General features: G+C 40.7%; 1 protein-coding gene across 2 annotated transcripts in view; it reads left to right on the forward strand.

Annotated features, from left to right (window-relative positions):
* The window catches only part of SESN3 (sestrin 3), an 85852-nt gene extending 76382 nt beyond the window's left edge, over window positions 1-9470 (forward strand). For both annotated transcript variants that reach the window (XM_088842898.1, XM_055422916.2), the window contains one exon: window positions 1608-9470. In XM_088842898.1, the coding sequence (XP_088699024.1) occupies window positions 1608-1694 (87 nt within the window). In that variant the 3' untranslated portion in view covers window positions 1695-9470. The remainder of the gene's footprint in view (window positions 1-1607) is intronic.
* The last annotated feature ends 5476 nt before the right edge of the window (window positions 9471-14946 follow it).

The following is a 14946-nucleotide window of genomic DNA, read 5'->3' on the forward strand; positions in this document are numbered from 1 at the left end:
AAGACTCTAGGCAAGCTAAGCGTATCTAAGTTGTTGTTGTTCAATCCCTTAGTCATGTCTAACTCTTTTCGACCCCATGGACTGCGGCACTCCAGGCTTCCCTGTCCTTCACTATCTCCCAGAGTTTGCTCACATTCCTGTCCTTTGAGTCAGTGATGCCATCCAACCATCTCATCTTCTGTCGCCCCCTTCTCCTCTTGCCCTCAATCTCCCAGCTTCAGGGTCAGATCCAATACTTCAAAGCCCAATGCTAAACTTTTACTTTACATACCACATTGGACAAAACCCAGAACCCAAATTTCGTCACCACTCAATAAACTGCTGCTGCTGCAGCTGAGTCACTTCAGTCATGTCCGACTCCGTGCTACCTCATAGATGGCAGTCCACCAGGCTCTCCTGTCCCTGGGATTCTCCAGGCAAGAACACTGGAGTGGGTTGCCGTTTCCTTCTCCAGTGCATGAAAGTGAAAAGTGAAAGTGAAGTCGCTCAGTCATGTCTGACCCTCAGCAACCCCATGGACTGCAGTTACCAGATACTAATTTCAGATTGCTTTAAGTTTCAGATTTTCACCCTCGTTTCTCCCATGTACAGGCATACCTCAAAGATATTCTGGGTTTGGTTCTAGACCACTGCAGCAAAGTTAATATCACAATAAAGCAAGCCACATGAATTTTGGGGTTCCCAGTGCATGTAATGGAGAAGGAAATGGCAACCCACTCCAGTGGTCTTGCCTGGAGAATCCCAGGGACGGGGGAGCCTGGTGGGCTTTCATCTATGGGGTCACACAGAGTCGGACACGACTGAAGTGACTTAGCAGCAGTGCATGTAAAAGTTGCGCTTATAATACATTGTACCCTATTAAGTGTATAATAGCATCATGTCTTTAAAAACAAAACAGTATATGTACCTTTATTAAAAAATAGTTTATTGATAAAAGAATGCTAACCATCATTTGACCCTTCACTGTCATAATCTTTTTTGTGGTAGAGGGTTTGAAATGTTGTGAGGATTACCAGATGTGACAAAGAAGTGAGCAAATGCTGTTGGAAAAATGACGCCAATAGACTTGCTCAATGCAGGGTTGCCGCAAACCTTCAGTTTGTGAAAAAAGAAAGAAAAGCAGTGTCTATGTGGTGCGTTAAAGCAAAAGCTCAATAAAATGAGGTATGCCTGTAAATAGTAAAAAATGTTTTTAAGAACCTTCCAAGGAATAAGTACAGGCTGATTTTCAGCCATATAAACTTTTACATCTGGAAGAAAGTATTTTTTGGTAGGAGAACTGTAATTTGCAAAAATTATTTTTGTTTTATAACCCAAAGGATTGTCTGGCTTTACAGCTATCCTAAGAAAATTACTGGGCTTTTTAAGATTCTAGGGGTCATTTTTACTGATCCCATTTCTTTAATAAACAGTTTTCTTATGAGTATTACATCATGTGCACACATAAACATGCACAGGCAAGTGTGTCTGTATGTGTGTCTATAAAACTGGGGAAATTATGATACCTAATGTTATAATACATTTGTGAATGTCTGATATATGAAATAAATCAAAGTTCTTTCAGTTGTTTATAATGGTCACTAAATTGGTAACACTTTGATTTCTAGGTTCATGTCAATTTACTTCTAATGGAAGCACGGATGCAAGCTGAGCTTCTCTATGCTCTTCGTGCCATAACTCGGCATTTGACCTGAAGCATCACCCAGGGAAGATATCATATATGTGTAAAGACCTTTTCACATAGGATATACATCAGAAGCTGTTTGTGATGTAGCATCAAACATTATTCAATTCTCTAGTGTCAAAGTTTTAGCCGTTTTTTGGGGGCGGCTGTAATGTGCAATGATGTGTTTTCTTTTCCTTGATGCTTAACATGACTAACAATTGCAAAAATAATACTGAGGAGCACTACTTGGCATTGTTTATAGTTGGGTTTTTGGATACTGATCATAAATCATGAACCTGGTTTGTTAATGCTTAACTTCAGTGCTTTGGGGTTTGTGTGTATGTGTATTTTTGTTCTTTCCTTTTTTTTTTTTTTTTAATAAGGAAAAGCGCTTACAGTCTGCTCGAGCAATTGTTTTTCAGATATCAGAATTCAGCAATGAATGACCTCCTCTGGCCATTCTAGAATTTTAAGGTTGTGTCCTACACCTGGTGGAGGAGAAGCATGCGCTGTTGAACTAAGCTGCTCACAGGACACGCATCTGTGTCTCCAGGAGTTTATTTGTCAGGCACTGTTTATTTTTTTTTATTTTTTATTTTTTACTGCTATTGGCAATAACATGAAAATGTGATACAGCCATTGTCCATAATTTAATGTGAAATTAATCATGATGAATTCTATAGCATGCTACTGAAATGCCAAATTCAGCTAGTTTCTTTCTCTTCTGAAACAGAAGCTTCCGTTTTCCATATCAGATGTATATATTCAAAGTGGAATTATGCACACTCCTTTCTATCACTGACAGTAATCCTCAGTCATCAGAGTAATTAGTGCTCACAGGACTGCTTACAGTTCATTTAGTTGGCACATATAAACATGTACCCACACACGACTGACCAAAAATTTTCTTTGCACATTTTTCTTTTCTCATAGTGTTTTCTATATTACAGTAAGCAGAGGAAGGTTAATATGCCTATATTTTTTTCCGGTTAGGATTCTCGAACTTACTTTCCACGGTTTTTCTTACGACAGGTTAAACAGTTGATTATTCAAAGGTAAAAATTGTGTTTCTATGCATTAATGTGATTGAACAACACAAGAGTGCAATATGTAAAAAAAAAGAGAGAGAAAGACTCAGCAGACTTTCCCCCTGTTATGTGTGTCACTGCAGAAGTGTCCTTTTACCACAGAGCTATGAGGAAATTTAGTTCAAAGATTTCTTTATCGCATAGGGCTTTTGCCTTCCTGGGGTTGAACAATGTTCCTTTTACAATGCCAAAGCGTCCCCATTCCCAGAACAATCTCTTTGGACAACTGGTTTAAAAAAGATCTCAAGTCTTAAGGGAGGAAAAAGCATCCCAAAAGTCACATTTTTGCATTGGTTTATGTTGCTTGATTAGACTATCTTCACAGAGCACAAGGCTGTACATTTATAGCTTTAATTTGTATTATGTTAATGAACCAGTGAAGTGCCTAAAGAGATGCTCACAGCTATCCTGTAGGACACGACTGCACTGCTTAAACACTTTTTGGTTAACTAAGGGTGACTTGAATTTTACACAAACATGCTATTTTTTTTTTAAAAAAATCCATTTTTTTTCACAGTAAAGAAGATAGTTAAATTTTTGTGTTAGCATTCCCACAAAGATTGCATTTTAGACTTGTTATCTAGGACTTAACTTTTTCTTTCCTCTCATGAAAGAATTGTGGGCTAGTGTTCTCGTCAATCATTTTCCCCTTCCATATATCATCCTTTTCTGGTACAATCCATCAGGTTGCTTTCTGTTAGGCTTTGTTCTAGGTAAGAAAATAGAAAGATGACTGTACACCTATAAATATAAGGTAGTTCTGCATTGTTAGATTCCAGGATCTTGTTTGAAATCTTGCATGTGAGGAAAAAAACTGCTAATATTTTTAAAGACAGGGTGGTTTATTTAAAAAGATTATTCAAAGAACTCATGTCAGATCGAGTCTGTTTCGTTTATTGCATATACCATATGTTGATGTTATTCCATATCACATTATATAGATAGGTACTAACTACAAAGAAAGTATTTAGGGGAATGGCAAAATACGAATGACAACACGCATGTCCATTTGACTTCCCTAATTTTAGAACTTTCAAGTTGAGGATACCCTTTATTCTTGACATTTTGTTTTTTTAACTAGAATTCTTTCAGCTAATATCCCTTTGTTTTTGTGCAGGTGACCTGTATTAGAGGTTGAAAAATAATTTATATATTGAAAAGGAGGAAAAATTCTCATAGAACATCATAAGAGCTTTAAACCAAAAGGGGAAACAAGGTTTAAGTAACTAAAATGGCCACTTAGTTTTTGTTTTTGCATTCCCCGCCCCAGAAATGTAAGTAGTTGAAGTTTGGGTTATGGGAATATTATTAGTGCCTTTACTAGATCTCTTTCCTAGCAGAGTTTCTTTTTAGCTTAGCATGGATGTATCTTATCGCTAATCAGGAAAATCAGTTGACTTGGAACTATAAACAAAAATAAAACAAGATATTTATGAACCTCACTGAATCAGCCTAGAAAAATTGACTTTGGAGGTGCCAAAGCACCTGCCAAGATGCAGCCTGCACAGCCTTCTAGGTTGTGAATACCGTTTGTACAGTGAGTTTGCTGTGAACTTCAGCTACTGCAAACTTGAAATTCCGATGCGGTTTTCCAGGGTGGTATATTTTCAGAGTATTGAATTTACTATGTAGTAATTTATAGTATAGCTTTTTATATTAAAATGTGATATTTTTTAAAAGAGCTCTCTGGTTCAATTGGTGTCATGATGTGACTATACGATCTGCTAACCTACCCCTTGGGCTCACATTGTGCCAAACTGAGATGTGCACGTGTACATGAAAAAAACAAAAAGCACATGTGAATGTGAAGTCCCTAACTCCGTTGCTTATTATTTTCAAATTAGTCTAATAATCCATTGATGTATATGCTTGAAATGGTTCTCTGTTTACTTTCGAATTTCGAGTTTTCCTGCTAGAGTTAGAATGCTCAGTTTTCTCGGATCACCTTAAGAAAATCCAAATACTCTTCTCTCTGAAAGTAAGTGGGGAACCCAGTCCCTTGACTGTGGGAGTGGCCAGACAGGTGCCTCCTTAAATCCTTCGGATTCAGCTTCCTCAGATGGACTCATGATAATTAGAGGAAAGCAGGCTTTTGAGATGGGACAACTTGTAACTTTCTTCACTTTTTTGAGCTAAGGATATTGTCTCAGTCTCAGGAAGAACCTTTCTCCCATTTGGGGTACCTTTTTAAGTAAAAGATGGCTAATGTGGAATCTGAGGCATGGTCTTGGCCTGTAATTATAGCTTTAAACCCAAATAATAACAACACAAGACTGTCTTAGAATAGAACTCTCAATGTCAGCTCTATATCAAAATCATATTTGAACCAGAGCCCCTATTTTAATTGTGCTATAAAGTCCCTTAAAGATTTCAAATGCTTCTAAAACCTAGTTAACATTATTCTTGAGCAACTTTTTTCCCACCTTACAGAGTTTTTAAATCCAAAATCTTAAATTTTTATGCTACAGCAAAATGAAATTATCAACCAGCAGTTTAAAATGTGTACTTAAAAATAGTTCACCATTTTTGTGCAGAGTACATGCCTATATGGTGGTAAGATTCTTTTAAACTCTAAGGGCAGTTAATCAGGGAAAAAAATAAATTTCAGTGCATGTTATGAAAATGATTTGCACTGTGCTAGTAAAATGAGGTTTCATTTTTGTTTTATGTTGCATTTTAAAGACAATTCTAAATCATTCTTCTGGAAAGCAAGACCTTAAACTCATTATCTAGGGGGGCTTTTTCTTCTTTTATGCAAATAGATGGTCTTGCATGGAGTGAAAATTATGCAACTATAATGTTATATAAATAGTATATGAAATTTGCTAATAGTATAATTTAACAGGAAACTGAAAGATATGTGGCTCCTCTATTCAGACTGAGTTTTAAGTTACCTAATTTCATAGTCAAAACCTATTCTAGGTGGCCATCATCATAAACTCTGTTTCCCGATTATATCCATCTGAAGACTGAGAATCAAATTAGTCTTTCCTTAAAACAGTACTGTAATATGAATGTATTCATCTCAGTCAGCAGAACCAGTGCCCCCTCCATGTGGAACTTATTTCCATGCTAATTTGGCTTCATCAGTAGTGTCTGCTCAGGTAAGACCTAGAACAAAAACAGCTGGAGTGAAATGATCGCAGAGGTAGAGGTACCTGTCGAGGCAGAGCCCTGTGAGGAAGGAAGAGTTTTTCAAAGAACACATGGACCATAACTCTAGTAGCGTGGCTGCCCTCAGCATCACACATGTGATCTGAAGGAGCCCTTCCTGTTGTGGGAGCTCCTGCCTACATTCAGCCCCCTCCTTTCCTGCCTGCTCGCTCTTCCTCCCAAGTGCCTCAGCCTCAACCATGCTCACTCTCCTCCCCTCCCCTCGGCCCATCTTGGTGTGAACCAGACATCACAAACCAGACAAACCAGACATCACCAGCCACCTGCCGATCATCACCAGCATTTGCTTTACCTAGTTACTTTTTCTCCAGTCATGAGGAATATGACTTGTCCCAACTCCCTTGAAATCCCTCAATCATCTAAGCATGTTTTGGCTCACCTTTGCCCTCGATCCCTACCAGAAATTAAGTAGCACCACGTGTGATCGCGTCTATCCCGTACTGTTCTGCCCTTTCCCAGCTGCCAGAATATCTTGCTCTCCTCTACCTCATCCCCAAAGAGCCTATAAACTCAGAGTATCCAACCATTTTCATGGATTCACTCTCTGTTGTTCAGAAGTACTACTTCCATATTTTAAATAAATCATAGAAGAGTTTTGCCTTCTATCAAAGTAGGAATCTTTATATTTATACATGATAAGAAATCAAACTATTTCTACCATGCAGAATTTAGCATTTAGCAGGATTTTAAAGTGATTGAAATGCCATCCTAACCTGGATCTATATTAGGTAGTAAATACCTGCATTAGTCCAAGTTATTTGAATGTAAAGTGAAAATTCTCCAGCAGTCCAGACTAATCTGTAACCAATCAGTGGAACAGGAAATTTCTGGCATAGACATGGGTGGTGTTTCTGACATTTGTTTTGTGGGTGTCATTTGGGCCTTGAAATGTATTTCCAATAGAAGGACATACGATAAATGGCGTTTAGGTGGTCCCATTGGATCACAGAAGCCCACTGGATTTATAATATAGATAAAATACCACAAAATTGGCTACCTAAGGGTTTGATCAAGCTTCCCTCATTAGACTAAGCTTGTAACCCCTGTTCCTACCCTGTTTCTCCCTGGGGAAAATGAGCTGTGAGATGAAAAGGGAATGCACTTCCTTCATAGTCCTTATTCCCCCGGCGGTACTTCCAGGATATCCAGGCAGTATCATCCAGGAACAGGGAGCGCACAGAAGGGGAAGAAGCCGCAGCACTTCCGGTCTGGCCAGCGCCTGCTTAGCGCGGTCCATAGAGGAACGCTGTCAGGTTTCTCACGTGGGGCATGTTCGTCTGTAGACAGCTGTATGACCTGAAGACAAACCCCACCCTGTTTGAAAGTACAGATTAAAATATTATGATCTATAGTGGTATCCGGGTGCCTTCCACGCCCATTTGTGAACAACCCAACTCGAAAACAGAGTCCAGTAAATACCTTTAAGGGCTCAGAAATGAATATATGCCTAGTAAAAAAATGAGACTTGAATAAATAGAGCCTGAAGGAATAGTTTTTATTAAATCATATGTTATAAAATGTTCCTTCTAGTTTTAAATTAATTATGAGTGCACCACCGTGAGGTCCAGAGTTGAAAAAGAAGGAATATGAGGGCAGTGGGGGGAGGGGGGGCGGTTGGGGGATGAATACCTGATTCTTTTCAATGCTTGTGGAAGTCTTTGAAGTAATGAATTCATACTATAGGATGGCCATTAGAACAAACACCCTATTTTACAGCTATTAGTACAACATCAAATGTTAGTAAGTCTAGCTATGATAAATGTAATTTTGAGTATATAAACTTGCTAAAGCAGTCTATTTTCTTGCATTCCTCAGTTTAACTTCATAAAAAAAAATCAAAAGGAGAGAGACTCTCTAGTCTTTAATGCTAAAGTATTGTTTGTCAATCCTGATTAGCTTAAGTTTATGCATTATGACACCTACTGAATGAAACTGATTATCCATCTCCTTCTTAAGTTAATCAGTCTTTACAAGTTGTTGACTGATTCCCAAATCTGATAAGGAAGGATCAAAAAGTAGGATCAAGGAAATTTCATCAGTTGGGTAGCCAAGAAATTTCCTTTATAGCATTGAGACTTGTTTTCTCCTTCCTGAATTTCACTGATTCTCTAAAATAAAGGGAAAGAGTTAAATGCTCCCCTTGTTCACCAAGGGAGGTCATCCCAACTCTGTACCTAGTGCAGATATTCCCTTTACATCCATATATCTTCCCTGGAAATAAAATATCATTTTTTCCCTTCCTCTTTTCACATCTGCTCTTTTCAGTCAGATAAGATAGACACAGAAAGCAAACCACAAGCCAGTTTGGCATCTTCTCCATGCTGATAGAATGCTCACAGCCACATGCACAGTTGGAGCAAGGTTACACAGAACCCTGTCAGGTCAGCGTGGAACATGGCCTTGCTACTTGGATTAGCTCCTTCAACCCTGAAAATAACTTTCCTGGTCATGGAAGAACTGGATGTATCCTTTAGCTTATGAAATAGGATTTGAACTTGAAATCTCTCTTTTTAAAAAAGAACCTGGTTTTGCAGGGCAGCTACATCATGAATGTATATATTAAGACTTTGTAGCTGAATTGCACATGAAATCAGATTGCCAACTTCTTATCTTTCAATTTTAGACATCATTTTATCCTTAAGTTGTGAGTGATATATGTAGCATGCTGTGAAATGTCTGTTATAGTTCTTTAATTCATCAGTATTAATACAGAATTATCTTTTTGCGTTCCTTGGTACTTTTTATTCCATATAATCAGAAGCTGTGATGTTTTGCCTTTGTAGTCCTGTGCTTTGTTACTGTAATTTTTTTCTTTTTTACGAAGCACGTGACTTTGGACTAATGTGAGGCGGATGACGTGATCTTTAAGACTGCTATATATCTATCAGTCTCTTACTATATAAGGTTTTCAATTAGAATAAGCTTTTATCAAATAGATCATTGATGCAATTTAGGATTCACACAATTTTCAGTGTCAAATGGCGATCTTACATTTATAGCTTCAATTCTGAAGACAACAAACTTGATAAACAGCCACTTTAAACTTGTTCTGGCGAATCAGACCCTGCTGTAGATGTAGTCTTAAGTTAGTTAACCATATAAACCTTTTTATGCCCTCCACATGAGTCAGCAGTTAAGAAGAGTATAGAACCCATGAAAGCTTTTTGTATGTATAACTAGGTTTTATTTTTCTTATGTTGCTGATTTTACAATTCTGACTAAAGCTGACCTCAATGGATCAGTTTATGTGTAATATTCTAGTGCTTTAATGCCTCTTTTTTTTTTTTGGAGGGATGAGTAATATTATTTGAACAGCTACAGAAGGAACTGTTGGTGAGTCAAGGCAAACACATTTGAAATAAAGCAACTGTGTATTAACATGTTAACAATTCATAACTGCACTTTTTATGACATTTTGAAAATCTATTTATAGGTACAGAACAATGGGTTTTGTTAAACTGTATCACATTTATACTTGCAGAAATTTATTTCATTGTTATTAGTAGGAATTTTATTGGTTCAATAAAATTGGCAAAACTGAACACTGACTATTTGCTTTTATATATATTTAATTGAATATTCAAGAATCATTCTTGTGTAGGTTTTGTTTGTTAATTATTGGATATGCATTCTGAAAGATATCAGCATTGTTGTAAGAGTCATTTTCCCTCTTATTTCTTCCTGACCCACAGTTTTCTTGTGACCTTTATTACAACCACTTAATATTGCATTAATGGAATAGTGTAAATTGTGCAAAATATAGAGTTATTATTACCTTTGAAATTGTCCATTGTGATCTCAGCAATAAGAAAATTAATTTCACTATTATCTCTTATTAACCAAAAATAGTGAGGTAGAATGGGGAAGGGGGCATTGAACTTGGGGTCAGAGCTTGAATTCAAAGCTTATTCTTTTTCACTTAAGCTTTGTGACCTTAAGTAACTTGATTTCTAGGATCCATGGTTTCTGTACCACAATCTGAGGGAGATAATTGCCTTCTTGAGATAGTTGCTTGAGATTGGGCGATTGGAAGGACTGATGCTAAAGCTGAAACTCCAGTACTTTGGCCACCTCATGCGACGAGTTGACTCACTGGAAAAGACTCTGATGCTGGGAGGGATTGGGGGCGGGAGGAGAAGGGGACGACAGAGAATGAGATGGCTGGATGGCATCACCGACTCGATGGACATGAGTCTGAATGAACTCAGGGAGTTGGTGATGGACAGGGAGGCCCGGCATGCTGTGATTCATGGGGTTGCAAAGAGTCGGACACGACTGAGTGACTGAACTGAACTGAACTGAAGAAGGGATTTGAAATACGCAGTACAGTGATGAGTCTGATTGGATGCCTGAGAAAACCCAGAGAATAGTGCTGTTGCTAATTGAAATAAAGAGGAAGGAGAGTTTGGGAGGAGGGGGTGAGTATACAGGTGTAATGAGGTGATAGTGAGACTGTCAAGTAGAAATGTAAGGTAGCCTTTGGGAAAGCTAGAGGGGACAAAGTCTTTTGTGCAAGGTATTCCAAGGAGAGCCTTAACTTTCTATTTCTCTTAGCTCACTAATTACAGAAAAACTCATAGCAAAGGCAAGAACTGTCCCTTTGTGCCATGTGTCCAGCTATACTGCACGCATGCGTGCTAAGTTGTTTCAGCCGTGTCCACCACTTTGTGACCCCATAGGCTGTAGCCCACCAGGCTTCTCCGTCCACAGGACTCTCTAGGCAAGAAGACCGGGCTGGGTGGCTGTGCCCTCCTCCAGGGGATTTTCCTGATCCAGGACGGAACCCACATCTTCTGCTGCTCCTGCATTGGCAGGTGGGTTCTTTACCACTAGTGCCACCTGGGAAGCCCCCAGCTGTACTGGGAGATCAGCAAAAACCAGCTTCTTGATGACTAGAGTCTGTCATTCTCAATAATATGTGACCTCTAGGGGAGATAATCGGAGAAGGCAATGGCAAGCCACTCCAGTACTCCTGCCTGGAAAATCCCATGGACAGAGGAGCCTGGTAGGCTGCAGTCCATGGGGTCGCTACGAGTCAGACATGACTGAGCGACTTCACTTTCACTTTTCACTTTCACACATTGGAGAAGGAGATGGCAACCCACTCCAGTGTTCTTGCCTGGAGAATCCCAGGGACGGGGGAGCCTGGTGGGCTGCCGTCTATGGGGTCACACAGAGTCGGACACGACTGAAATGACTTAGTAGTAGTAGTAGTAGGGGAGATAGTGGAGAAGGAAATGGCAACCCACTCCAGTATTCTTGCCTGGGAAATCCCATGGACAGAGGAGCCTGGCGGGCTACAGTCCATGGGGTCACAGAGAGTCAGACAAGACTTGGTGAGCAAGCAGCAGCAGCAGTAGCAGGGGAGATGAAGGACAGGGCCCGTCAGACCACACGCAGCCAACAGCTAAATTTCCACTGCTTCCCCAATTCAAGATCCAGCTTTTTGACCCTATTTCCCTAGGAACTGATTAATAACTTTGGCTGTTTTTAAAAGTAAATGAAACCCCTTATGTGTGTACTTGGTCTTTTCACATATACGGTCTCATTTAATCCTCATAATAACTTTGTAAAGAACTGATAATATTTTACACAAGAGGAAACAGTCTTGAGAGCTTTGCTCAAGAGTTGGCGCCTTAGAATCAGCACAGTGGGGATCTGAACTGTCTTTCTGATGCCACTTTTACACTGAACTTCACTAACTTAATCCAGCCTAAGTTTCTTGGTTAATGATATAAATGACTATGCTTGCAACATGGCATCTTGCTTGAAAAATTAAAGAATAGTTCAAGCTCCCAAACAAAAGTTTAGATAACTTACTTTTCTGGCTAACTTGCAACTTTTTTTTAATTTTAAAAAATAGATTTTTCCCCCCTTCAGTCCTGAATAAGCCTTTTGATTTAAAAGATGATATCTTAGGGGGGAGGTTCACCTGTCAGCCTAAAGGTTGGAAGTTTTTCTCAAGAGAACAATAAGCCTGATCATGAAGAAGACTTGGGCTTCCCTGAGGGCTCAGATGGTAAAGAATCTGCCTGCAGTGCAGGAGACCCAGCTGCGGCCCCTGGGTGAAGAAGATCCCCCAGAGAAGGGAATGGCTACCGCTCCAGGATTCTTGCCTGAAGAATTCCATGAACAGAGAAGCCTTGCGAGCTATACATGCAGTTGCAAAGAGCGACTGATCCTTTTCTTAAGGAAGACCCAGAAAAGCTTAAAACTGTGTTGCTTTTTTTTTTTTTTTTTAATTTTTAGGACCTTTCTATGTGGTGGAAGTTAACAATGCAAAGGCATAGTTTCTAACTCAGGTAATTTTCTAACTGTGAATTGAAAAGAAAGTCAGTCTCAGAAAAATGTCTCTTCTCCCATAATCTCCCATACTTGACATGTTTCAAAACACAGGTGGGTCCACACCTTTCGATAGAACTCTTTTATTTTAATTCACCCATAGAATTCTGTAAAGGGATCTGAGACAAGAATGCTTAATAATCCCTCTTGCACTAGCCTGCTTCTAAAATAAACATAAACGAACCCTTCATCCTCATATCAACATGAAATTCAGGAAGACTCCAGGCTATACTTTTACCACCCATTGACTATTTCCTTTATTTGCTGAGGCATTAATGCCAACTGCTTCACACACACCAACCACTTCACCATCGCCATGGCCCATTGCTAACCGCCTCCTGCCCCATGCTGTGGCCACCAGCTCTACACAGGCTGGGGCCAGGTTTTCCCAGAGAGAGTGGGAAAGCACCTCTTAGGTCTGGATTCCTGCCCTGGGACTGCTCTGAGTTCTTGTGGCAGGGCACCAGAAGGACATTGTTGTCGTCATTCAGATTCTAAGTCGTGTTTGACTCTTTGTGACCCCGTGGACTGCAGTACTCCAGGCTTCCCTGTGCTTCACTGTCTCCCGGAGCTTGTCAAACTCATGTCCATTGAGTCGGTGATGCCATCTGACCATCTCATCCTCTGTCATCCCCTTCTCCTCCTGCCCTCAATCTTTCCCAGCATCAGGATCTTTTCCAAGGAGCCAAATCTTATTATCAGGTGGCCAAAGTGCTGGAGCTTCAGCTTCAGCATCCCCTTGAATGCGGGTATCTTCCCCATTTTAGAGAGTTAAAAATAGAGGTAGAGCAAAATGAAGCAACTTGTCTGAGGCCAAACAAGTGGACGGTAGAACTATCCTCAGGTTTGTCTGGCTTTAACCACTCGTCTTTTCCCTCAATGCCAAATAAAGAGATATGTGTGCGTCAGTCACTAAGTGACTTCCAACTTTTTGCAACCCCATGGACTGACCCACCAAGCTCCCCTCTCCCTGGGGTTCTCCAGGCAAGAATACTGGAGTGGGTTGCCATTTACTTGGGAGAATCATGCATTTTTGTTAGCTGTTAATGGTGATGGTTTTTCAAATAGCCATTATTGAAACAGGTGCTGGTAGAATTGCTAAGATTTGGATTTGCAGTGATGAAGGAGCTACACCTTTAGAAGGGAGGACAGAGGGCAAAAGTCCACTGCAATGTGGAGTGCGCCTGTGCAGGATCTACATTAGAAAGTGGATTTGGAAGCTGTAATTTGATCCGACTGTGCAGGGTCTGAAAGGTCAGGCTAAAGAACTTGTATTTATTCATTTGGAGAAGGAGATGGAAACCATTTTCCATGGGTCTTTAGCACTGGCATGGTGTTGTCCCATATTTTGAAACAATAGCATCCCCTTGGCACCAGAGCCCGACTAGAATTTCAGGGCAGAGTAGAAAGAGAAGGGCCTCCCTGGCGGCTTAGCGGTGAAGAATTCACCTGCAGAGCAGGAGATGCAGATTCTGTCCCTGGGCCGGGAAGATCCCCTGGAGGAGGGCATGGCGACCCACCCCAGTATTCTTGCCTGGAGAATCGCAGGGACAGAGGAGCCTGTGGGCTACAGTCTAAAGGGATGCAAAGACTCGGACATGACTAAAGTGACTGAGCATGCACACATGCATAAAAACGGCATCTGCCAGGTGACTGTGATGCCTTCTTTGGGATGTTTTCTGAATGCCTTGAGTAATCTCTCAAACGCTTTTGCACATCCCCCTCAGTGATACATTCCAGGCCATGACTGGTAAAGCCTAAGACACTCGAAGGAAACTGTTGGCATTCAAGTTGGTGTACCCTCCAACCTGTGTGCACACAGACACTCCTGATGTCTGGAACCAAGACCCTTCAGAGCTTGATGCCTTCTAACCATGTGGTTCCTAAGGAGAAAAAGATTCAGTGATCGACGTGTTTGCATAAATGGCACCAACGGATGTCCTCCCTATTGCCACATGCTTTGGAACGTGACTTGACAACTTCACTTGTCAAAAGGAAGGGTCTGTTTCTCCTCCTTGGACGTGGGCTCCTTCGGTGGCTGAGCCGACCAACAGTGTGGCAGAGGTGCAATCTACAAGTCACAGACACAGGTTCTAAGAGGCCTTGCGTGTTTCCACCCTCTCAGAGGATGAGCCACTTGGAGCAAGCTGAATTGCCCCAGTGGTTCTAGCTAAGATGTGAGAAAGCTCATCCAAGATTCAGTCAGGTCAGTTCAGTCACTAAGTCGTGTCCTCCTCTTTGAGACCCCATGGACTGCAGCATGCCAGGCTTCCCTGTCCATCATCAACTCCTGGAATTTACTCAAACTCATGTCCACTGAGTTGGTGATGCCATCCAACCATCTCATCCTCTGTCATCCCCTTCTCCTCCTGCCCTCAATCTTTGCCAGCATCAGGGTCTTTTCACCCAAGATCAGTTAAGTCTTTTAGCCTGGCTGCTAGCCTAACAACTGACTCCTGACTTGGGGGTGGCGCCTCACCCAGCCCAGTTAAGGTCAGCAAAATCACCCCACCAACCCACAGGCTTATGAGCAGAGCTCAGTATGTATTGTGAGCCATTGAGGTTTTGCGGTTGTTTGTCACACAGCATGTCTGTGGCAACAGATAACTGATAGAATGACAGTGCTGGAGGCAGCTAGCTCTTCATCCTCAGAGAAACTAGGTTGGGAAATTCCTT

Source organism: Moschus berezovskii, chromosome 14 (assembly GCF_049115385.1).
Source record: "Moschus berezovskii isolate FMDL1 chromosome 14, NW_MosBer_1.0, whole genome shotgun sequence".
NCBI lineage: Eukaryota > Metazoa > Chordata > Mammalia > Artiodactyla > Moschidae > Moschus > Moschus berezovskii.